The sequence below is a fragment of the Xiphias gladius genome, chromosome 1 (genome assembly GCF_016859285.1).
Source record: "Xiphias gladius isolate SHS-SW01 ecotype Sanya breed wild chromosome 1, ASM1685928v1, whole genome shotgun sequence".
Taxonomy (NCBI): domain Eukaryota; kingdom Metazoa; phylum Chordata; class Actinopteri; order Istiophoriformes; family Xiphiidae; genus Xiphias; species Xiphias gladius.
The window spans coordinates 22,937,907-22,963,000 of NC_053400.1; the positions used below are offsets into that span (position 1 = coordinate 22,937,907).

The 25,094-nt window shown below is 40.2% G+C and overlaps 1 protein-coding gene across 4 annotated transcripts in view; it reads right to left on the bottom strand.

Moving 5' to 3' along the window:
* Positions 1-23,526, bottom strand: part of LOC120790910 (LIM domain only protein 7-like) — a 29,869-nt gene extending 6,343 nt beyond the window's left edge. For 2 of the 4 annotated variants that reach the window (XM_040128912.1, XM_040128894.1), the window contains exons 1-18: positions 23,391-23,526; positions 23,084-23,184; positions 17,894-17,964; positions 17,261-17,330; positions 15,953-16,059; positions 14,265-14,295; positions 11,165-11,278; positions 10,924-11,089; positions 9,994-10,150; positions 5,658-5,826; positions 5,288-5,436; positions 4,928-5,108; positions 4,080-4,721; positions 2,688-3,014; positions 1,666-1,780; positions 940-1,101; positions 605-780; positions 420-483 (exon numbers count right to left, since the gene is read on the bottom strand). In XM_040128912.1, coding sequence (XP_039984846.1) covers positions 420-483; positions 605-780; positions 940-1,101; positions 1,666-1,780; positions 2,688-3,014; positions 4,080-4,721; positions 4,928-5,108; positions 5,288-5,436; positions 5,658-5,826; positions 9,994-10,150; positions 10,924-11,089; positions 11,165-11,278; positions 14,265-14,295; positions 15,953-16,059; positions 17,261-17,330; positions 17,894-17,964; positions 23,084-23,152 — 2,770 coding nt within the window. In that variant the 5' untranslated portion in view covers positions 23,153-23,184; positions 23,391-23,526. The remainder of the gene's footprint in view (positions 1-419; positions 484-604; positions 781-939; positions 1,102-1,665; positions 1,781-2,687; positions 3,015-4,079; positions 4,722-4,927; positions 5,109-5,287; positions 5,437-5,657; positions 5,827-9,993; positions 10,151-10,923; positions 11,090-11,164; positions 11,279-14,264; positions 14,296-15,952; positions 16,060-17,260; positions 17,331-17,893; positions 17,965-23,083; positions 23,185-23,390) is intronic. The other 2 variants (XM_040128902.1, XM_040128922.1) reach the window with 2 other exon arrangements.
* Between the last annotated feature and the right edge of the window lie 1,568 nt (positions 23,527-25,094).

The window sequence follows — 25,094 nt, forward strand, 5'->3', positions numbered from 1 at the left end:
AATGTTATTATGGTGTTGCTAAAGTAAAAGTTCTCATCTAATCAGGGTTCATCTTCTCATTCCTTTTAAGTAGTAACCCCTTCCTAAAACCTTTAAAAAAAAAAAAAAGCCTACTGAAAATGTGCATTTTTATTTGCTTTTAATGAATACTGAAAAATTAACCAAGCCAAGCACCAGCCACCAAAGCTGCAGCTCAAGGAGCCAAAGTTCATACTGGAATTTTACCTTTCAGTTGGAAAAATTCTGCCCTCCTTTTCTGATTTTTCCTAATAATTTTATTACAATCTACATGAAGAGGGAGGATGAGGTGAGAAATTACATAACTAAATCCTGTATCTGAGGAGTTATTCTTACAGGAGATTTTTATGATATGATTTGATTTGAAATGTCATTGCTTCAGACTTTATGTCTGTTATTACCTTTACTTCTGGCCGTCCTGTGCCTGTCAGCAAGCCCTCCATCCATGACTTTACCTTGTATAACCTGGCAGGTGGAAGAACAAGATTCACCTGATGACCACGATTAATTAAACTGCACTATCAGAAGACGAGCTTTGTGCATCCAGTTCTGAAAGAAAGTGATAATTGGCTTAAACATTGCTCACAAGGTCTGCCTGCCCATTGACATTAGACGTTTTCGTGACTGTGGTTTCTTTAGAGGTAGCACTGTTGGCATGGTGATCAGGAAAACCTATCAGAACGGGCGCTGCAGCAGTCAGATTGAGGGTCATCTTGCTCTGGCCTGGCTGGCTGTGATGACTCCCCTCACTGGTGCTCCAATCTAATGACAACAACCAGCCATCAAAATCAAAACTAAAGCCCCACTGTAAACCAACGTGCGTGATGTTAGGTTAAATTATCACAAATAATTTCAAGAGGCGGTAAAAAAAAACCAAACAAAAAAAACCCCATAAATGTCATTTTCGGCTCATTGTGTTACCCTTGTTGCCATAGCGTCGGATGTCCATGGTCAGACTGCCAGTTTGCAGGGCAGATGTCATTTCATGCTTCCACTGGTTGTAGTTCATGTGTGCCACCGCAACGCCATCGACAGTCACAATCTCATCGTCCACATGCAGCTGGCAAAGCTCTGCTGGACTGCCTGAGGGAGGGAGGGAGGGCCAGGCATCAAGACAATGAAAAAAAGATGAGCGTGACGACAGCACAGCACAGCACAGCACAGCCAGCTTCAGGAATGATTTGCTTAACACAAACTGAAAAACAAGCCACAGTAATGAGGACAAGATTGCTGCTCCTAACGCAAAGTAGGCCAGAAAGACAAATCTACATAGCAGCGAATGACACCTCTCTCACATCTAATTAAACATTTATGGTTGAGTTGTAAATCACTGGCTACATAAATTCACACACATCCTGAAAGAGTACATCAGTGAAAACTGCCCTATGATCATTTCTCCTCTCATGTATCTCATTATCATAATCAGTTTGGATTATCAACATTTATAATTTGTTTGTTTGGACACTTCTCTTTCACCACATAAACGAATAAGTTTGAAGTTTTGCACTCCTCCTACTCAGCTGTTGTTCCTGTTTCAGGCTACAACCTTCAGTGGCCTAATCTTCATACTAATTGAGCCTCGCTACAAGTTATTATCCCTGTGCCAAAATTTCAGTGTTCCAGAGTCAGATATAGCAAAAGCCTTACCGGGTTGGATGGATTTTACTCTCGCCCCTGTGGAGTCCCAGTGAGTCTGGAAACCAAAGTCTGGTCTACTATTGGGTTTAAGGGTAAGGCTCACTCTCATGTCACTGTGAACCAACTGACACACACACACACACACACACACACACACACACACACGTAAAGGTGACACCCTGTGATCCAATGTCCTGTACTTCCTGTTAGAAATTAGAGACTTCAGAGGGCTGCTACAGAAATATAGTTAGTTATACACTATGAGACCAGTTTATTATCTACAATGCAGTGCAATTTATCCTTTGTAAGGCTCAGGTTGTTTTGTTGTCAGAGATGCCGATTCATTCATGTTTGTGGCTTTAGTTAATGGTGGTACAGCATTATTTTGAAAAGTGTCTCATGTTGTGGCAGATTATTAAAAAACACTTCATACATAGTGTCAAAAGCTGAACATTGTTTTCAAAAAAATAAGCCTGTATGTCAATGTTTGCGTACATATTAGGCTTCGACTTAAGTTGGGCAGCACTATGCTGGGAGTTATGTGAGGTCACCATAGTCAATGTACCAAAATATTAACGTTTTGTTCTACACTGCAAGTTACATAAATAGTAAGGTATTTTAATGAGACTAACCTAATAACAGCTTATGTTATGTTGCAAATACAAAATCTGCAATTTTGTCTCTAGTCAATATTCTCGATAGCCCTTTCTCCTTTGCATGCCTCCTCTGACCCCGACTTCTCAGGCAGTGAAAACAATGCATGGTGTTCATTTATTTCCCCAAACTACTTTACAATTGGTTATTTTGACCAGTCACAATAAATCTCAGCCGATATTTACCAGTGTATGATCGCTGCTCCAAGTAAACTAGCGTAAGTGATTATTTTTCTGTCCATTTGCCTCTGTTCTCGTAAGCTAGTTTCTAAGCTACTGTAACAGACCAATGAATAAAACTGACTTGATCCTCCCTCATATAGTAACATATAGCTAACACAGTACAAATGCTGGGTGCTGAAAAATACTACAGTATACCTTTGAAGGTTGCAGAGTAGAGCTTTTACTGTGGTGGGACAATAGAGTTGAATAAGGCTGCGGTAGTAGCTGGGTTTGGGTGTATGGCTGATGGTGATAGCCATTGGTCTGGAAGGTAGTCTGGCTGGAGAGACTGACCCCTTTCCCCTCCTCCGCCTGTTCGGTACCATTCTGCTTTGCCATGTTGGCTTTCTTCTGTCTGACTGAAGCCTGGTACTGACCCCTCAGATGGCCGGTTGCAGTCTGTCTTTTGAGCAAAGATTTGTTGGGTGGAGAAAGAAATTCTTCTCTCTCACTATTGAACAGCAGACCCTGGTTGTCGTCTACCTGGAAACGGAAAAAAAAAGATGTGCTCAGAGGGACAGTACAGACATTTGATTGCACCATTTACTCTCTAGCATTGAAATTTGTCTGTACTGATGTAAGACAGTTGGTGCTATATGTCTACAACCACCAGGCATGTGTGAAAATAAAAATGTAACCGTGAGTTGTAGTGAGTTGACACTGTTCACAACGGTGCAGCCACATTTCTATTATGAATGAGGGCGGCGATCCAAGAAAACAAAAGGTAACGTAAGCTCACTCACATATAGTACACACATACTGTAAGTGCCCACCCGAAAACAGAGGAAATGCTCTTATTATATTAACTAGCTTGAGTCTATTTGGCTTACTTAACAAGTCCCTGTGCACCTTCCTGAGCACATAACTTCCTCTGAGCCAGAGTTATAGACAGAAAATTATAACTCCAGACTGTGTATAACAGAATGGGCAGGTCCTTCTGACACTTTAGGAACACATTTTCACTGTAAAGACAGACCTATTTCTATTGTTTCTCTCTGTCCTGCCATCCATGTCCATCACCATAATCACCAGTATTATAAGGAAAATCCATTAAATAGATTGTTCAGGGCAGCTTTGTTTCAGGGCAGCAGAGAGGGAGAACAGTAGGAAAAGAAAGATTGTGTTTGGCATTACTGAATGTTTTATGTATGCCTACTTGTATGCCAAGAAGGTATCACTAAAATATTTAGTTTTTCAGGAAAAAAGGCAATGTAATGGTTATATTTTTTATTTTTATTGTTATCATCATCAACAAATCCCATGAAAAGACCAATATCCACCCCCACTTTTCTCCAAAAACTATTAAACATGCGCAAAAAAGCCACAGCGTTGCTGTGTATTAATCCAAGAGTGAAAATAGTCCCCAAATCTCTTTTTTAAAGATGGTTTTGGTCTTTTCATGGAATTTGAAAATTACAAAAAAGTAGACCACCACCAGACTTGTTCTGTTAAGTCAATACCATGACCGGAAACAACACAATGTAAACAAAGTAATTTTATCCTCCTTAATGGCGTCTTACTGTGTGGAGACCATTTGGTTAAACTCACATTGCACAGCCTTGGCAGTGAGGACACCCTGGACTGCTTGGTCCCAAAGGGTCTAGCTGTGATTGCAGAAGAGACACGGGATGAGCCCTCGGACCGCCGGTAACCACGCGGAAGGCTGGCTGAGCTGGACCATGACCCAGTTCTAGACAAGCGCTTGTAGATGCCTGCAGCCTGCTGGCCTCTACCTTGCTCTACAGCTGGTTCCCAGGATGTTTTCCAGCTCTCTTCCTGGGACTTGTGGTTCTGGTGGGACAAGTCCTCTAGAGCATCAACTGCTCTCTGATTAACTGCATCAGTGAAAAAAGTTGGAGCTTTTGGATCAACACAGAATGGAAGCTCCTTGTGACTCGATACAGATGCAGTAGGATCCCTGGTGCTGGTTGGTTTTGTGGTCTCATTTGGCTGTATGGTTTTGACTAGACTGGAGATTTGGTTTGTAGAAACTGTTTCTGGCTGGGCCAGTTCAGATGTGGTCTGGAAAGGAGCTGGGCTGCCCTGTGATTTGACGTGGGTCTGGGAGCTAAGAGGACAGTCCAGAGAAGGTGTGGTAAATCCTTCCCCATCTGAAGCCAAGGAGGCAAAGTGGATCTCCTCCCCCAAGATGTTCCCATCAGAGGCAGGCATGGCTCCAACCGATGATCCCTGAGAAGAAATAAGTCACTGGCTACAGATCTGTCGTGCAACAGTGTAATACAAAGATTTTATATGTTACACACCTTGCCTTGCATATCTCAATTTTTCTGCTTTCATTCATGTTGGCATTTTCACCACAATTATACTAAAGTAAAAACAGCCAGAGACATTCATTAAGGTCAGATTGGTAAAACAGAACAAAACTGTAAACTTACCTGAGTGTTGGCTGAGTTATGGCGGCTAAGTGTAGCCGTGGGGCTGAAAGGTGCCTCAATGGCGTAGCTGCGGGCCAGCAGAGCGCGAGTATGTGGCTGGAGGTCAGAGCTTGAGGATTTTGATTGAGAGGTGGAGTAAAGACCGGAGGCAGGGTTATGCCTGCGTGGGGACAGCTGGTCTCTGGAGAATTGGCATGTAAGGGAAGACGAGCCAATGTAATGAAGGAAGCAGAAAAGATGGGGGTTGGGGTGGTGGTTCTTGTGTGTCATGTTACAGGAGTTCACCATGGCTTTTCGTGCACACTTTAAATAAACAAGCTTAAGAATAAGATTTTCCATTACATTTTTACAGGAGTGTACCTTTTTAACAGTCCACCTTGCAAGTCATTCTTCTCTAGGTTAGCCACAGCCCCATTGGTCATCTGGTTAATGACGTGCTCTCTGTCTTGCGACTTCCTGCGAAGGTCAGACTTGGTACTCCTGCGACGATTCTTCCACTTTGTCAAGTCCTGAGACAAGTGTATAAGCCAGTAACACTGTATGTATGTAACTACAGCAAAATATTTTAAGGCTTTAAAATGCTCAAACAAAAATTTCAACTACAATTTCTCAACAACTGAGAAAATCATCTGCTGAAGATAGTGAGATACACCTTGAAAAGCTCCAGACCAGCTACAAAATGGACCATGTAGTTAGACTGTTTCGTCAATAGTGTTTTTTCTTGACTTACATCCTGCCACTGTGCTTCACTGTCCTTGGCAGCAATCCTGCTCTTGTGTGCGTTTTCTTGATTCGACTCCCTTGCCGCGTTAGTCGCCCGGCCCACATCAGGAATGATGTTCTCGTTAGGAAATTTACGCACAGGGTACACCATTGGGATATCACTGAGTGATTTGCTCCTGGTTCAGACAGACAAACGGGACATGGAAATGAATAATAGTTATAGACGGCAAACAAAGCTGGTATTTAAAACACTGCTGCTTTATGTTGCATGAATGTTTCACTTTAGAACAACATATAGCATAGCATAGCATAGCATATAAACATGCCAACTAGTTTGTATAGCATACAGTATGTGCTCAATGCACACGCACAGACAGACACACACGACAGGCCATAGCATCAACAGCTGCAAGACGGCACATTCTGCATTCAAACCACAGAATCCCTTACTGAAGTGTGAGCAAGAGGGTAGCATGCAAGTCAAATAACGCAGCAGTATAAATGCCAACAGATGTTGCTGTCTGGATAACAACAGATTTGACTTGTTACAAATAATAGCACTGCTGTTGGGGCAACAGAGGATGTCAGACATGTCATTCAAATAACTTACAGGAGCGTTTAGGGGTAGATTTATTAAAACTATGACATAATTGGATAGGAGGAACCAAGACATTGATCACAAACAATCCTGTAGTTTGTCATAAATTCCTCTGACAAGTTTCTGCCTAGAAAAATAAGCAGTGGGAGGTGTACCAAGTGGCTCCATCTTCAGGAACAAGCAAGTGCTGTTTGCAGTATAAATTTCCTTTGTAGCTAAGTTGCATACAAACCAAAGCCATCCCAGATGAAGCAGCAACAAAGCAGTTATGATCAGAGCGGTCTTAGACACCTCTGATGCAATTTTATGCCCAAAACTCTAGGACTTACCAAATCCAGCCAGGGTTGACCTGAACTGGTCTCTCAGGCCTGACCTGGTTTTGATATGCTCTACAGAACCAAAGAAACAGACATGAAGACAGATGACTGCCATAACTAAATATAAGGTTTGACAAAAGCAGCTACCAGCATAGTAACAAATCATGAAGGCCAGGAATGACAAGGGGATAAACTAAATGTGTAGAGAAGATGCATGTAGCTTACTTACAAAAGAGGCACTTTTATTTGACAGAGACAGAGACAACACACATGGGTTCAGTATCACAGCTGTAATACAAACCTACCGTAGGTACATAAGATCTTGGCAGAAACAATGGGTTTAATGTACAAATTCACATGCAGCACAATATTTTTAGTCTGTTTATTGACCCACTATGATTATTCCACACCAAATCATATCATAGCACGGGCAGTTAACTGGAAAGCGGTGGCACAAAAAGGTGTTATAAACAACATGAATCTCGTCTGGCTATCAAAGTATGACAGCGCATGAGTCATCTGTTTTATTATGAACTAATGAGTCACTCAGCATGATGCTGTTAGAGTCCTCACATCATCAGCACTATTAAAAAAAAAAAAAAAGTGTAAATGCCAGATAAGATAACATGCAGTGCTTAGGAAAACATCAGAAACAGTACAGATTCAAAGCACATTTAATTTGCCTGATAACTTCATAAAACATTTTTAATAAACGGAGCAGTTTGCATATCTTTACCAAAATTATGTAGCTTTCTCTGCATGCATTAGAAATTTGCAAATGCAAAAATAACAGGTGCAGTTTGCCACTTTGGTACACAAGGAGATAATGAGTAAGATAGTGTTAAAGATCGTATCAACAGTCTGTGCAGTGTGTAATGCTTGTAGTATTTGGGACCTTGTGTGTGTTAGGTATGGATGTTCAGGACAGGAGTGTATGTTCAGGGTTTGGAGGAGGGCTCTCAGTGATGGTTCTGAGGCTCTCCAGATGTGGCAGAGATGTTTTGACCAGTAGTTGATGTCACATGCCAGGAAATGAAGTCAAGGTCAAACTCTTCCTCAGAAGAACCCAGAGCTTTAAGGTTACAGTCAAAGAAGAGGAAGAGAACATGCATTACATGAGTACAAGATAATTTAACAATAGAATTTATAAAAAGTAACACGAAGTCTGAGAGCGTTGAGGTTTTAGTTTGTCATCTTTCAGTGGCAGTAGTACTAGCTAATCCCCTGTACCTAGCAAACCAGAATTTAGTTTGCTTGGTGTGGTGTAGTTAAGCTGGATTTATAAACTACCACTTAATGCTGTAGCCAAGAACAATAGTCAACATGTCAACCGACAGGTTAGCTTTGCACCACACACAAAAAGTTATTTTATGTTTAAGTTTCATAATACATTCTAACCAAAAGGAGTTAGGTCACACTCAAGCTTGCAAACTCAACCACATGATTTTTTTTTTTTTGGCTGTTCAAGCAATGCATTGAGAACTTTGGACATTAAGCAAAAAAGGCAACAGTACAAAACAGTAGTTTCAACTTTGCCTTGTAGTAGTTCTACGTAAATCTACTTTCACGCTTGCAGTACTAGCACTGCCTTGCATCACAGATCAGTAAAAGCAGCCAACAAACCTTAAAGCCTTGCATTTTACGATACCAGGGTCTTCCTCTTGGAGGCAAGGTAGATTGCGTGCACACGAATCTCATCCTCAGGTGTCCAGTATCTGGGCAAGAAGCCGTCATAGTTGGGGTTGGTAGATGTCTGCTGAAAAGTCTGCTGCACTAGCCGGAACTACAAGCCATCTGGGACAGGGTCTGCCCAAGTATAATTATCCTCTGAGTCTTCCTCACAGAGAGCCCACTGGAAAAGCTCTTCATTGAGGGCACACTCAGGAGGAGTCAGAGCGAGATGAGGTGGAGGAGAGAGAGAGGAGCAGCTCCAATGCTGCAGCAAGGAGTGCTATAACCACATCTGTTTATTCACAGCTGAAGGTGATGATCACATCAGGTATCGCTTTGGAGGAGGTAGTAACACGAAGTATCTCAGAAATGATCTTGAATAGCAAAAGGCTGCTTCAGATTTTAAAAGACAGACATGTGACTGATTATTAATGCATGATTAATGCAGATTCACTGTTAGGGCTTACACAAGGTTCTTCCATTTCTAAGCAGCAATGTGGTTGCCTATCAGGCGAGCACTGACATCCACAGTTCTCCACACACCAGCTCCATGCTGAATTGACTAGTAGGATGAGAACAGAGCTTACTGCCAGCACCTTGGCCTGCCACATTAAATACTGTATATTGACATCTACTTCTGAAAAAAAAAAAAAAAAAAAAAACTTAGTCATATTTTGACCACTTATCTGAGCCGGGAGTGTCAATGGTATATTTGGAAAGTTGAAGTGCTGCTGCTGCTGTGTGGGCGCGGGGGGCTGCTGGCCAAACTGACCCACCCTCTGAAGACTGTTAGGGTTAGCACTAGTACTTGGTGGCAGATCACCAGAGTTAGTGTTACTATGGTGACTATATGGATAGTCACTGACAAGAAGAAACTCACTCAGGAGAGGCCATTTGGTCTTCAGTAACCCAGACAGAATTAATTAACAGTTTAGGTTTCTAATCACTGATTTGATTAAAAAAAAAAAAAAAAAAATCTCTTCAGAATTATTGTTTAAAACTATACACATGCCCCAAGCTCAAAAATACTTGAGTAAAAATTCAAATTTCATAATAACTTCCTAATCCAAGTTCTCACTCTAAAAAGGAACTTTAAATAATGTTCATAACAAAAATGTGGACTTGCTACCGTTTAACAAGTCGTTAAAAGCACTTATCACTCAGACACTCAGAACTACCTGACAAAGTAGATCTGATGTAAATCTAGCAGGAGATAATACAAGGCTTAAAAACCCATAAAAACATGTTCTGTGAGTTGTTAGAAAGTGACTGTCTACTTGTAATGGCTGTGTCCATGAATGCAAGAATGGACACACCAAGTTCATCGACATGGGCTAGGGCTTAGTGAAGGACACTTAGTAAAAAAATATTGTCAGCACATGTAGATGTAAACTGATTTGACAAAATGGTGAAATATGCTCAAAAACAAATTTTTAAAACAAAGAACCACTCATGTCAACATACGACTGTTGTCTGTATTTGTGTGTGCCTGAACCCAGAAATAAAATTCTTTTGTGGGTATGTCCAATTTCAAATTCCACGAAAAAAAAAAAAGTTATGTTTTTCATTTAAATAATAAAATTCAATAGTAATGTACACATATGCTCAAATATACAGTAAAAAATTAAAACATTTTTTTTTTTTTTTTTTTAACAGTTGAACATAATATAAATAAATGCAGACAGCTGTTTATTGATAAGTGAGTTAGCAGCACCATGGGAACTTTCTGCGTACAGTAACCGCCACATTTACAGTACCTGGTGATTGGACTGGCGCAGCCCCTTCCATTCTCCTCCCTTCCTTGTTTTCTCCGTAGGAGTGGTGGTGGTGGGATATTGCCTTTGTTTTGATGGACTGAGGGCTGTGTGGTCTCCATCCTGAAGACCTGCTCAGCTTCTGCATCACTTCCACAACCTGGAGATGCAGACATAAGTAAAATGAATCACAGAAAAAGACAAGTTTTGGGGAGGGGAGGGAAAAAAAAAAAAAAAAAAAAACTGAAAAGAAAACCGACTGAAGCAAGAATGCCTTATGGTTAAATGGAATTTCAAGACATCAGAGAAACCTTTAGTTGATGACTGAATCTTCACACAGCTCAGACTTTAGACAGATTTGTACCAACTATTTTACCCTGTCCCATCTCTCTCACACACACACACACACACACACACACACACACACACACTTTTATCACCAGTGTGGAGCTGGCCACAGTCCTTCATTGACACCAAGCACGACAGACTGCACAAAAAAATGACAATGAAATAAGAGCAGCTTCTAGATAGTTCATCCAAGAAAAGTAAAATGATCCACCATAATATGAGTACATAAGGATTAGAAAAGTTATTTAATTCACAACACTTTGATAAAAAGGACTTTTCCATTTTGACTCTTTTCGGAGTTTGACAACAGAGGCATTTTTAGGGGGAAAAAAAAAAAAGATTGCAAAAGCCATTTGTATGGAATTATGAAGAAGTACAAGCAGGGTTAGTCCAAACAATGACAATAAGAACAGAAAGTCAAACAAAAGCTCAATACAGAAACAAAGTGCCGCCACTAGTGTGTGTCTGATTGATTTCATTTGGGCCACAAAGGTTGTGCCCAAATGCAAGATTAATACTTGACAGTGTGGTGTGGACACAGTTAACTAGACGGAGATTATAAGAAGAACGCACAAGTAAATGTACCTTCACTGTTTGGGCAGATTGCCCGGGAGTCCAGAGAGTCAATGCTGTCCACAGAGTTCACTCTCTTATAGCTCAGTCTCATGCGCTGACGTTCCTCCCTCTCTGGGTACCAGCACTCTCTGTATCCGCTGTCTTTCACAAACACATTACTGCCCTCATCTAGAGCCTGGATTGAAAAAAGGCAGGGTTAATGTGTGCTATATATAAAACAGGACTACAAACTGTAAAAAGAGCAGTGTACCTTGGACAAGGCCAACCCCAACAGCCCTTCAAAAGCCTTGAAGTTAAGCTCAGGACCACTGTAGAATGCATCTAAATGAGCTTTTCGACCCAACCAATAAATAGTGATCAGAACCTGAGAAAGAGCAAAGACAAACATGAAGTACACAAATTCCTTCTCCTTCCCTCCTAAAAGGAAGAATTGGGTTTACTATACCATTGAATTTGTTCGTGATCCTGATCTAACTCATCTTCTCCATGTCTCAAGTCCAAACCACAGAGTGATTTCTGCTTTAAAAAAAAAAAAAAAAATGGACGTGTTCATCAACGATCTCACCAGATTATGAACTAGGATTGGTACTACGGTGGGCAAGCACAGCATAAATTAATAGTTTTCAACTGATGTAGTAAAAAGCGGTGAGACAAAAATTAAAAGAACCCATGCTACAATGACTTCCCTTTAACTAAAAAAAAATAATAATACAGAACACGAGGTCTATCTAACTGGCAGCCCGCCCCTACAACTCCAACAAAAACGTCCATCAGCGTGACGGAACAATACCCTCCCCCCCAAACCCCAGAAGTGACAGTGCTGTGTGCGATCATTTTGCAGGTCCTCCTGTCTAATAGCAGGTTGGACAGGAGGTGACAATCTGCCTGTTGATGTTATGTTTTCCATTGAGCGGAAAAGGACGGTATATACTGTGAAAGTCTTAGGAGAAAAAAAAAAAACATTAAGAAGCTCAGAAGAGAAACAATAAGAAAATTAAATGTTGTTAAAAAGGATAGCGTTTAGTAGATTCTTGCATTAACACAACTATGAGTCTATATCTCTGCTAACACCTCCGTAAGGCTTTGCTAGGGCACAGTGGTGCTTTAAGCTAAATGCCAACATCAGCATGCTAACAATGACAATGCTAACATGATGATGTTAAGCAGGTATAATGTTCACCATCTTAGTTTAGCCTGTTATGCTGCCAACATTTGCTAACTAGCACTTAACACAAAGTACAGTAAAGTACAGTACTGAGGTTGATGGGTATGTGATTTGTTTTGCCATTATTTGGAACGTTCGTATTGGACAAATAACAACTCTGACCTGATGATGGCGCTACATGAAAAGTTAGGGGATCACCAAAGTGACAATTCATTCTGGGACTGTACCAGATTTCATTATTGAGATAATTTCATTCGAAACCACAAATGACAACCTCATTGTGGGGACTAAAGGAAAAGTCAGGGGATGACCATATTGACTATAATTAAAATTTTCTAGGAATCATCGATGTCTGTACTGACACCGCCGTCCCTTAGTATGGCTGAAAATGTAAAATGGGTCTGCCAATAAACCAACGAGGGAATTTTTTCCCCCTTCCACAACACAGCATGTGATGCACTTCCCCCACAGCAACAACCACAAGAAATACTGTCGGGGTGATGCATGTGGTCCTCATGGTACAGAACACTACTGACAGACACACCTGTCAACCATTAGTAAAGAGTGACTGAAGACCTGTGAAATATGGGCCTCTTCCTGGCGTTTAGGACACGATCTATTTCTCATTTGCCCTGTGGAGAGGGATATATTTTTGACAAACTGCCTGGCTCCCTGGCAGAGCAGTTGCCTGTTTTGAAAAGGTCTATTTCACAACACTAAGTGTCAGAATTTCTCCGTCTGTATCTTAACAAAGTCATCATAGAGCAGTCAGCCGAATTAAAAAAAAAAAAAGCCACGTAGGGCTGAGAGATGATTGAAGCAGCTAAATATTTGATAGCACAATGCAAGTTAAATGAAAAAGATGAGTACTTTGAGTGGTGATAAATGCCTCTGTATGGATTCCTCATTATGATTGATCAGTCTCTGTAGCGGATACCTGACTGGTCAATTGAAAGCATGAACTGATCCGAGTTCTAGCCGTTAGTGCCACTGTAGGGCAGTAATATGATTCGATACGAGGTTATTTTGATTTTTTTGTCTTCTTTTAAACAAATGATGTACAGACCCACTATAATGTCCACCTTTATTAAAAAGAAAAGGCCATACTGTTGGCTACTGAAACTAAAATTAGTCCTAGTTTTTGTACAACCTGAATAAACAAGCATTAAGGTCTTATTTCAGTCTAAAGCAAAAAAAGGGACAGGATGCATTCATTATTTTTTAATAACTTGCCAACTACCTCATGCCAGGCAAATCATTACACTGCATGCAATAGGTCATCATAGGTTAATCCTATTTAATAGTATTATTTGCCATATATGACTTTAAATTGGTATTTTATTTAGGAACCGTTAAATCACTCATGCCCTGTCAACAATAGCACTAATTAAGATTAATGTTGTGCAAAAAGGCTCATGCTTTATATTTTAAGAATAAATAAAGTATAATGAGGTTGAATTTTTATATATTTATAAATCCCCAACTGTTAATATTTTGCAACTTTAAAATTTACCGTTTGAATAACTCAGCTTCAATTATCTGTGTATTTGGTTGGAATGAAACTGTGGCTTTCAGCGGCTTCAAATTGACCCTAATTGGTTAATTCAAAGAAAAATGCTACACCCAATTCAAAGACAGAGTGCTCTGACAAACAGCCTCATTACTGAGTCCAAGTTGTCAGCTATTGTGCGATTCAAATGAGGCTTCCCAGATAACCAAACAACCTCATGAGAGCTGTGGAACATGTAAAATACCAGCAGTGCACACATGCATGTACACATACAGTACTCACGTCTCTCTCACACACACACACACACACACACACACACACACACACACACACACACACACACACACACACACACACACACACACACACACACACACACGTTGGGAGAGACATGTTTACAGACACAGTTCAAGGCTGGAATTTAGGTACTGGTTACTGGGTTGATACATAGGGTGCTGACTACTGACTTTCTCCCGTGTAGGTAAATTCAGGGGTAGTGTTAGTCGTTTACTAGGGGATGTGGAGCAGGACAGAGCTGCCCTTAAAGTGTAAAACTCATTGGCCAAGAGAGGAAATCCGGAAAAAAAAAAAAAAGTATGAATGAGAGAGAAAAAAAAAAAAAATTGGGAGGATGAGGAGGAGAATAAATAGAAAAGTCATCTTGGTCAAACTTACATTTTTGAGTCTTCTGTTACTTTCATCTCGCCTAAAATGAAAATGAAATACAGAAATAATCACGCTGTAATTTACAGTCAGACTACACATACAGTTGCATCAAAAGAGCGAGTTGTTAAGGAAAAAAAAAAAAAAAAACTAGAGTGACATCTGAAGACTTCTCATTTGCATTGCTCTCCTAATCAGTTGCTTATCAGAATTTATAGAGAACAGACTATCAACTTATATAAAGCAGCAGCTTGTCAGGCAAAGCTCATATCTTTATTGATGCAAAGCAGCTATGAGACTCTGAGCTCTGCAAAAAACCTATTTTTTTTTTGCACATGCTTTAAAACCTTTTTCAGCACAGGCATTGCTTAAAAATCCCTTAGTGTTAAATATGCTCAATGCAGTCAATACAAAAAAACCACTTCAGACATTAATGCTATATACTGCAACTTACAATACATAAATGGTATAAGTTTTACGGACTAAACCATTTATCTTAAGGCTTTAATCATCCTAAACACATACTTCTACACTCACCAAGCACTTTATTAGAAAACCATACCAATATTGGGGAGGGCTTCAACTAGTCATGGTGTGGATTCCACAGGATGTTGGAAACTTTCCTTTGAGATTTTGGTCCATTTTTACATTATTGCATCACATTAACTTCTGCAAATCTGTCAGCTACACGTTCGTGCTGCAGTTCTCCCATTCTACCACATCCCAAAGGTGTTCTACTGGATTCAGATCTGGTGACTGGGGAGGCCACAGAAGTGCACCGAACTCAGTCATGTTCGTGAAAACCAGTTTGGGACGACTTTTGCTTTGTGACATTGTGCAATATGGAAGAAACCATTAGTAGATGGTAAATTATGGCCATAGAGGGATGCACATGGTCAGCAATAATACACGGAAAGGGTGTGGCATTACAAACAATGATCGTTATTGAGGGGCCCAAACTGTGCTAAGAACACCACACCATTACAATCACCACCAGCAGCCTGGACTATTGACACAGGGCAGGTTGGGTCCATGGATTCATGCTGTTGACATCGAATTCTGACCCTACCATCTGCAGCCTCAGCAGACAGTGATTCATCAGACCAGACTACCTTTTACCAGACTTCAGCTGTCCAGTTTTAGTGAGCCTGTGCCTACTGCACCCTCAGATTTCTGTTCCTTGCTGACAGGAGCGTTACCCAACGTGGTCTTCTGCTGCTGTAGCCCATCCGCCTCAAGGTTAGACGTGTTGTGCTTTAAAATGCTTTTCTGCTCAACATAGTAAAGAGTGGTCATCTGAGTTACCGTAGCTTTTTTGCCTTTTTGCACCATTTCAAGTAAAAAAATCTAGAGACTGTTGTCTGGGAAAATCCCAGGAGATCAGCACTTTCAGAAACACTCGAACCAGCCCGTCTGGCTCCGACAATCATGTCATGGTCAAAGTCACTGAGATCAAATTTTTTCCCCGATTTTATGCATTGCACTGCTGACACATGATTGGCTGATTGGATAATTGGATGAATAAGCAGGTTGACAGCTGTTCCTAAAAAAAGTGCTTGGTGACTGTACAACACATAGCATGTTGTATAAGCACCAAGAAACATTGAGTAAAGGTCTGCTTCTCTGTGGTGGCATGAGCACCTGGAGCTTTGGACAATTGTACACATACATCTGACACTGCTTCTTCAGGACAGCAGTACCTGAGTGTTACACGAGTGGACAGGTCCTGCAGGTCTCCTGGATGAAACAGCTGTGAATCATTCAGTCCAAGTTTCCCACAGGCTTTCAGGAATACATTCACATTATCCTAGAGAGATTCAAATGACAAACAGTAAAAGGAAAGCGCATGGAGAAAACTGGTAGAGACTCAGAAGAGGTTGGTGATGACGCTGATGCTGTTTGGGATCAACTAATGCCAGTGTATCGGCAGATTTCATCAGCTTTAGCCTATAACATTAGCTGCGGGAGTTGACTAAAAACTTGGCTGTTGTTTGGAATCATGAAACTTTCTCTGCTGCGTGCTGCCTATAACATTATATGCTCACTTACACAGTTTCCTAGAAGGGGAAAAAAAAAAATGCCAGAATGCGCTCTCCAGCTCGGTTAGCAGCTAGCTAGCATGAACCATTTGAGACTCTGATCCACTGCATCGGATCCCCAAATGAAGACTCTACACAGAAGTAGTCAAAATCTTAGCTTCACAGCTCTTCGGACTATATATTTATTTGTCCTTGTTTAAATGGCTACATGAACCAATATAGACACCTATGTTAAATATCAGGAGTAATGTAAAAGCACATTTAACTTGCAGTCAATAGGTTAAACATGCAAAAAACAACAGTATGGTCCTTTAGACTGTCAAAAATCACTGCCGATTTTCTGCTGCATCTGTATGTCACACCCCACCACCAACACCACAACCCCAGCATCCACTGTTGGGCTCTGTTTATCCCTGGTGGATGGTCACAATTGATCTTTCGCTGCTCTTGCTTTGGGCAGTTTTGGAAATTATACTTGTATGAAGCCATCTAAACATCACAGCCTGAAGGAAAAATAAAAAACCATTTGCATTTATGCCCAATAAAAAAAAAAAAAACAACAACAAGTACATATTCAGCAGTTGGTTTGTTGCACTGAAATGCAGTTTCAGGACCATTGAAAATTCTGGCATCACTGTGTCAGTTCCTTTAACAGGATACCAAACAATGTGTCCAACTTCCTGGCTAGCAGGTGCCTTCTTATTTTCTTTTGGGATTTAATACCCAACAAACAAAACTCTTAAATGCATTATCTGAATCCCCTCATTACATTACATTACATTACAATTGTCTACAGGACCCGGATATTTACAGAAGTCTTCTACATTGTTCAACACATAAGGGTAAGGAAAACACCACCTGTGCCTCACAGCCAGGCTACCTGTTAGACACACACACACACACACACACACACACACACACACACACACACACACACACACACACACGGACGCAGAATCTAAGACTCACCAGGCCAGCGATGGGAGTAGAAAGCCTGTTTACTCTCTTAATGATGCCAGGTTTCAATTGGTTGATCAGGCTATAAGTGAAAACAATAAATTAGAAAACAGTTTAAAATATTCCAGCTCTGTGCTGCAGATATTTGAGAACCAATATATACTGTATAGTATCACCAGAGTCCCATTGCACAAGGGAAGCTAAGTAGAATGGGACTTAATAATCCTTACCAATTTCCAATTAAAAAGAAAAAAAACAAACAAAACCCAAACAATTTAACTAGAAATGCAACAACTACAAAAAAGGTTCACTCACTTATAAAGCAGCCTGATTGCATCTTAGACACAGAACTAAGAGTTTTAAGCTAATCTCTGATGGTCTGTATTGCATGTAATTTAATTCTTGGAAAACGGCTTTATAGGCATGTTCTGGGATACTAATGACTCTCCAGAGTGCAGCTTTGGATATTACTACTGTTTAAAGTTGGTTTGGGGCTGCTGCTGAAGCTATGCTGGCAAATTTGCCTGACTATACTCTATTAATAGTTTTGCGTGGCAATTTAGCCTGAATGTAATAACCTGAAGTAAAAGTGTGACATTGTGAAGTGAAAAAAAACAAAAACAAAGTTTGAGCCTCATTACTCACTCGCAAAGCAGGACTCCATTCTCCAAGGCAGCACGGAAGTCATTGCAACCAAATGATTTTCCAGTCACCTCCTAAAAAAAACAAAAACAAAAAAACAAAAAAACAGCATGTTTAGATTTTATCCATTAACCATTGTATATCTTTTTTGCCACTACTAAACGTGTGTTCAAGGTTTCTTTGCCGACCTCTACCCAGTGTAACTACTTCAAGTTTCCCTAAGAGTGTTGCTTTCAGATACACACCTGGGGGAGGTCCAACACAGTCTCCAACAGTGGAACCCAAAAAACAATGAAACAATTACTATGTTCCATATAGGAAATCTACATTTTCAGATTGTTCATTACTTCAAACTTGCATGTATGTGTGGATGCAGGTTCTTAACTGGCGTGGGCTTTAGTAGTTAACAGGATGGATGCTCAAGTACTATGATGATGCATTTGAGTTGATGGTCTGACCTGATCAATATTAGCTTTGGGGCAACTTATTAATGCACTACAACTGACATATTGGTATCTGTGTGGGTGTGTACGCGTGCTGATAAGTAACCAAAAATATCAAAACATGTGTTTGAGGAAGTCTAGAAACAAATATCCCTAAAATATCCCTCTCAGTACGTATCATCACAATTTAAGGGAACAATAACAATGAAAATTAGATCTAAACCAACACAGTTCATAAACTGCAGTGTGGTGGAAACAGTGTTCAAAGTTTTTTTAATCAAACTCTTTGGCTCAACTGTTGAAGACTGAGTTGTTCCTTTATGCGCTCCCAGTAAAATAAACAAAATGCTGTTCAATGTCAGTTAAAAAGTATGGCACAAATTAGGAAAACAAGGTCCTGATTGAAGTTAGTAAAAACAATCCATTAGTCCATATTACAAGCATTTCCTGTTTTTTTTTTTTTTAGTTTTTTGAACTGTGAAACATAGTAAATTAAATGAACTGTGTTATAGTTGAGATTTAGCCAGAACTGCTAAAAATCCTCCAACTACTGGAAGTACCATCACAATATATCTAAAAAGAAAACTAAAAATAAAATACGTACACAAGCAGTTTCACATACATTCAAAAGATGTTTTCGGTTGAAAAGAAGACAACATAACCTAAATTAGTTTTTACGGGGCAGAATAAGCGCAAGGCAAGAGGGCGATGTAATGAGGATATAAAAATGGGCCTATTAAGGTTCAGCTCCATAACTAACAGAGGGCCCCAAAAGACTATTCTTCTCACTAATTAGTCCCCCCAGGAATCCACAATCACAATTCCCCTTTTTGGTAGAACTGGGCACCGGGCATGGAGCGGATGCTTCTCAGTGGAATCAGAAAAACAAAGCAACGCCAGGTTAACACAAAAGAAGGACAATGTGGTCAACATACTGTCTGTTCTACAGCAACAAACTTTAACTGGTCCTTTAAATAAACTGTTTCCCCTAAGAAACCATAGATTCAACAGAATCCATGTGTTTTCAAGTATGACTTGCAAACTTCTCTTGACAGCTGCATGTGTTAGGAAGTTTCCCAAACCAAAAAGGATCAAACAAGGCAACACCTGGGATGAAAATATAGGCATTATTACAGAATCTGTGATTCCGCTCTAGCATGTGGCTGATAGGATCAGGTCAAATCTAGAGCTGCAACGATTAGTCAGTTAATTGATTAATCTACTGAGTAACTATTACGCTTTTACTTTGTTTTGTTTTTTTAAGAAAAAAAATGACAAATATTTACTAATTCCAACTTCGAAAATGTGAGGATTTGAAGCTTTTCTGTGTCACACATGAAAGTAAACTGAATATATTTGGAGTCTGAACTGCTGAGCAGATAAAGAAGAAGAAGAAGAAGAAAAAAAAAAAAAAAAAAAAAAAAAGGCTTTTGAAGACATTACCTTGGGCTTTAAGAAATCGCATTTTACCATTTTTCTTCTTTTTACAGGCAAAATGATTACTTGAGGAAAGAATGGCCTGATTAATCGATAATGGAAATAATCATTAGTTGGAGCCCTATTTCAAAATCAAAGGAAAATTGCACCACATTTAAAAAGATCATTTCATCTTGTTAAGGTGATGATGGGCACCGTGCTTCTCCTGTTTCATCAGAAACTAAATGGCCTGCTTACATAATTTAGAAGAGGCCAATCCATTCTCATTTCTTCTCAAGTCCAGTAGGCACTGAGCAAACATTTATGTCTAATTGCTGCGGGTACTGTGCTAATGATAAACAACAATTTCTGGGCACTTGAATATATGGAAAGCCCATTATCCTCCAATCTGTAACACTGAATATTAGTGCTGACACATTCCCATTGTGGTTTGGCACAAGGAAGAGTTTATGACACCATTTAGCATTTACTTAAAACCAGCATGCCTTGTTCCCCTCCCGTCTCTCACTCACACTCACACAAACACTCTCTCTCACACACAAACTCTCTCACTCTCTCACACACACACACACACACACACACACACCTCATCACTGTTCATCCATCCTTTCATCCATCAGTGCAGGAAAACAGACGGGTAAAATTGGCATGGGCTTACTGCCAAGCGGGCTCTGGAAAGAATTCTCATAATGATCCACTCAGACACAATTGACATTAATGGTCCCATTTAGAATTGGTCAACATTCAGTGCCAACAGTCTACAAGTTGTATTCATTGGTTATGATTTAACATAACCACAAAAAGTGTGCAGAGAGCTAGTACTGACTAATCAAAAACAATCACATCTCAATAGACAGACACTAAAGAACAAACCAAATAATGTAAGGCACGCCGTTGCATGTGTTCAGTTTCCCTAAACATTGCCTAATTATCCTCTCTCCAGAATCCAGGAAAGTGGTTGCAGCAGCGTCTCAGTTTGTCTATATAAAATTTGGGTCCTAAAACTAAGGCCTGTAGAATGGGTTTGTTCAATTCCAATGTTTTTATAATATTTGGCCCTTGATATTGTTTCATTTTTACACTCTAGAAATACGCCTCAAGTGGGGAGCCATGTTTGGGCATTAATTATTATTCCTAGCCTCAAACTTTTTTAGGGTGGAAGAGAAAATGTTCTCAGTAAGACAACCATTGAAAGTTAATGTTCGATGGGGTCCTAGATTTTGGAAAAAGTGAAATTCCTAATCGAGTGTGATACTGAGGCTACTATAAAAAAAACATTTTTTGCACCAACAGGTTGTGTTTTTTTCTGCAAGTACAATCTTTTATTAATTTTGTGCAAATATTTGAGGTCACCAATGAACATGAAGATGTAAAACAAGGTGTGGTAGCATTTTTCGGTCATTTTTATAGGACCAAAATGGAATGTGGGGTAGCTAGAACGAACATGACGATGTATGTGGAAATTTCTTCCTGCATGGTCATTTCGTGCACAAAGTGCCAATATCCTTCCAGATTCCCTTCATAGATAAAACACACATCTTTAAAAAAAAGGCACTGTTTTACCATTGAAGAAGTAGGGTCTTCACTTATTATCTCTAGTTATGTGTGTTCCAGCCTCTGAAATATTGATTTCAGTAAAGATGTTTTTTGTAGGCTCATTTTACTATGGGTCATTAAATGCAAGCTTTACTCTTTACTATCAGTGCCTCGTTATAGAAAAATGCATTAAAATCTGCTAGATGCTAACTATTACCCTTTACCCATATAACTTGAACAACTGGACTGAATTGGGTACATGCTTGGTTTTTTTTTCCTTGATAACATGTAAGAGCTTATACTGATTTCACCCTGTGGACATGACTCAACATATGCATCAGTACCATTTCCATATAGAGCTTTCTAACATGCACACTGTAAAATTACATGTATAAATGCATCTAAACTTTAATGTGGAAATGCATTTAGATACCACCACTTGAGAGGGTCATTTAGGATAACACATTCCTTCTCATACCAGATGTTATATTAAAATATCTCACTTATTTTCAATATCTGGGACCTTACCGGAGACACAGTTCCCATCTGAAATGCCCTTGATTCTAATGGAGCATTCTGAAAACATGTTTATCCTTTATGTCTTACGATTCCTATGATACAGGAATTAAATAGTCATGGAGATACTGAGGAGAAAAAAAATATGTAATCATGAAATGGACATTCTTCAGCCATAAATAAAAATCACACGTGTCTATTTTTGTATGAAAGAAAAAAGGAAGGACATTAGCACTTTGTACCCTTAATAACCATAACCATTTTGGTCCTATGAAGATGACCAAAATATGCTACCACACCTTGATTTATTCATAACATCTTCATTTCCACTGGTTACCTCAAATACTCACAAAAAATTAATAAAAGACTGTATTTGAAGAAAAAATAAATGATATCATATTGGTGCAAAAATGTGGGTTTGTCGTACCCTCGGTATGGCTCCCACTTAGGAATATTGAACTTTTGGTCCCCAAATCTAGGGCCTTAGAAAAATAAAATGGCATGCAGTAGAGTGCATTTAATGGTTTTTCGCATACAGAAAACCAGTTTGTCTTCCACCCTACAAAGTTTGGTGTGTTTCGGGGACAATACTTGTCAGGATATTAAAGCTTCCCACGTAAGGCGCTTTTGAGGCTATAAAAATGACATAATATCAAGGTCTGGAGAAAAAAAAAAAAGAAAAAATGAAAGCATTGGATTTGAACAGAAATATTTTTAACAGGCTTTTGGTTTTCGGGCCCATTCATGATACTGACGAGGTCTGAACAAACTGAGACGGTGCTGCTGCTGCACCCTTATCTGATCTGACACGGCAGGACCCATGTGCATTTCCCTCTGAAGCGCAGTCAAATCATTTTTCATCTCGGCAGCCAGAGAAGAGTCCGCCAGAGTTCACCGTGTCAGAAGGCGAGTTCTTAGCCGAGTCTTATCGAGGTGCACTTTGCATCTGAACTTGACTGAAAGAGGATTCTGTAAAAGGCGCTTCGGTTTAGGTTCTACGAGTGTTGAGCCCCAGTCATACAGGAAATACAGGATCAGCATCAACAGTGTATGAGTGAATGAAAGTGACAATGATACAAAACAACGGACACGTGTTGGTTGTTCGTGGCTGAGATGTCAGCCCCCACAAGGGGTTGAATGACTGACCTGCCAAAACGTCAGTTGCTTGCACGGGAATGAGTGAAGAGCGGCACAAGTGGCCGCACGTCAAATTTAGCATAAATCTAGGACACAAACAAACCCGTCGAAGTGAACCATGTACCTCAATCCAGCGCTGGGCCTCGTTGAACGCGTCTGCACAGCTGAGGCTGGTCTGCTGGCGCCACTCCATCTTGATCTTCTGAACGGGCAAGAGCCACAAGTCTGGTGGAAGAGCAAAAGAGGAAGGAAACTGTTTGTTAAACCCATTAATTATGGAGCAGAGCAGCGGCAGCCGCCGCACCAGGAGGCACCAGCAAGCTCATCAAGTGAGTTCAATTCATTTTAACTGACAAATCGATTAGGGAAAAAAGTAATATATATATATATATTTTTTTTAAACAAGTGCCCGAGGTAGCTTGTTCAGTCACCTTGTGCTGTGCGTAGCTGCTCACAGGTGCGAGATCTCCACTAATTGACATCCAGTCTTATCCCCGCACAGCACACTCTGCAACTCTGCCTCCGACTTTCCGTCCCTGGCACGCACCGCTTTATTGGGTAAAGGGAGGCGGAGAGGTCCCCGCCCACTTCAGAAACCCCCTGCGGGCCAAGTTTTTGAGAAGCCGTGAAACCGAGTGGGACCGCGGGACGGTCCACGCGGGGCGTCGTCGACCCCCTGGTGGCCTTTCGGTGTTACGACACCTCGGTCAGCAGTGAAGGGCGCGAGCTGTGCGACTGCACGCGCAGGGGGGGACAGCCAACGTAAAATATCTAAGCCGTTTTTAATTGCTTGAAATTTTTTTTTAAATATTTTATTCATTGTAGTTAACTGTGCAATCAGAGTTTCTGCAGAAGTCTGGTGGAGAAACATTGAATCATTTATTTATTTATTTGTCAGATTAGTCAGATTTTAGAAACTGTAAGAAATTGTAGAGTGTATCAACTAAACCCAAGTTTGCCACAACCTCCACATTCCCGTCAAAAATACAGAGGACATGACCTAGGGTCCTCAGTAGCAGCTATGGCCCTGTCTACACACGACCACTTTAAGACCTAAGGAGCCGACTTGATATTTGTGACTTCTACATCTTAGATAAAATGACAAATGGCCGGCAACTGACTGTTGTTTGTTGTACATTCAGTGGCCCTTACTGACTTCAGTTCCGCTCCTTTGGTTGATTCAGATGTCTACTCTGCTCCAGCGGCTCCCATTATGACATGTGAAATGTAAAAAGCCTCTCGTAACCCATTCACTTCAGAGGACGACCGGCATTAACATTGCAAATGGGTAAAATAAAATGTTTGTATAGGCTCAAGATACAGATATGTAAAACAATCTGCTCTTGTCTCCTCCTCATTTCTTTTATTCCGACATTCTCTGTCCTTCCTTGTAAATATAGCAGCAGCCTGATAACATATGCAAAATATGACAGTGTGTTTCAAGGCCAGGCCTCTTCACTCTCTTGCCTTTTATACTGAGGTGATGAAGGATGACCTGTGACAATTTCATTTTCAAACATGAACTGCATATGTCTATGAAGAGAAAATTGTTGGTTGGATTGTTTGTTTTCGTATATTTTATTTTTTTTCTACACATTTGAAAGAAAAGCATGACGAGAATCCGGTGGGTAGACCTCATTTTATTTGAAAGCACGTCCTTAGTCCAATCCAATTTCCTGCCAAATGCCCAAAGAGGTGCACTGTACGGGGGAGCAGTGGCGATGATGGAATCACAGAATTTCAAAGTAAAATGAGGTACAGAGGTGTAGGACACAGTAGAAAATTTAATGAGATACCCATTAAGAGCAAAAAGAACATTAAGTGAATCAATAATCTTCACAGACCTTCTACTTATTAGCTAAACCAGGGAAATTAAAAGACAATCTCCTGCACCATCTGGTAGTATTATTACTCCAACAGAAACGTGGGGATTTTTTTTTTTTTTTTTGCTTCAATCCAAAATTCTCTGGCTCACCTCTTGGAGTAACAAATAAGAACGAATGTGTCCTCAGTGTTCTGAAATTTTATTGAGGCAGTTCATACGATGTGTTCAAAACATCTTTAAAAATACATCCAACGACACATCCACGGACACCCTTTGACATCTCTCCATCCACTTCTGACAAAAGAACACA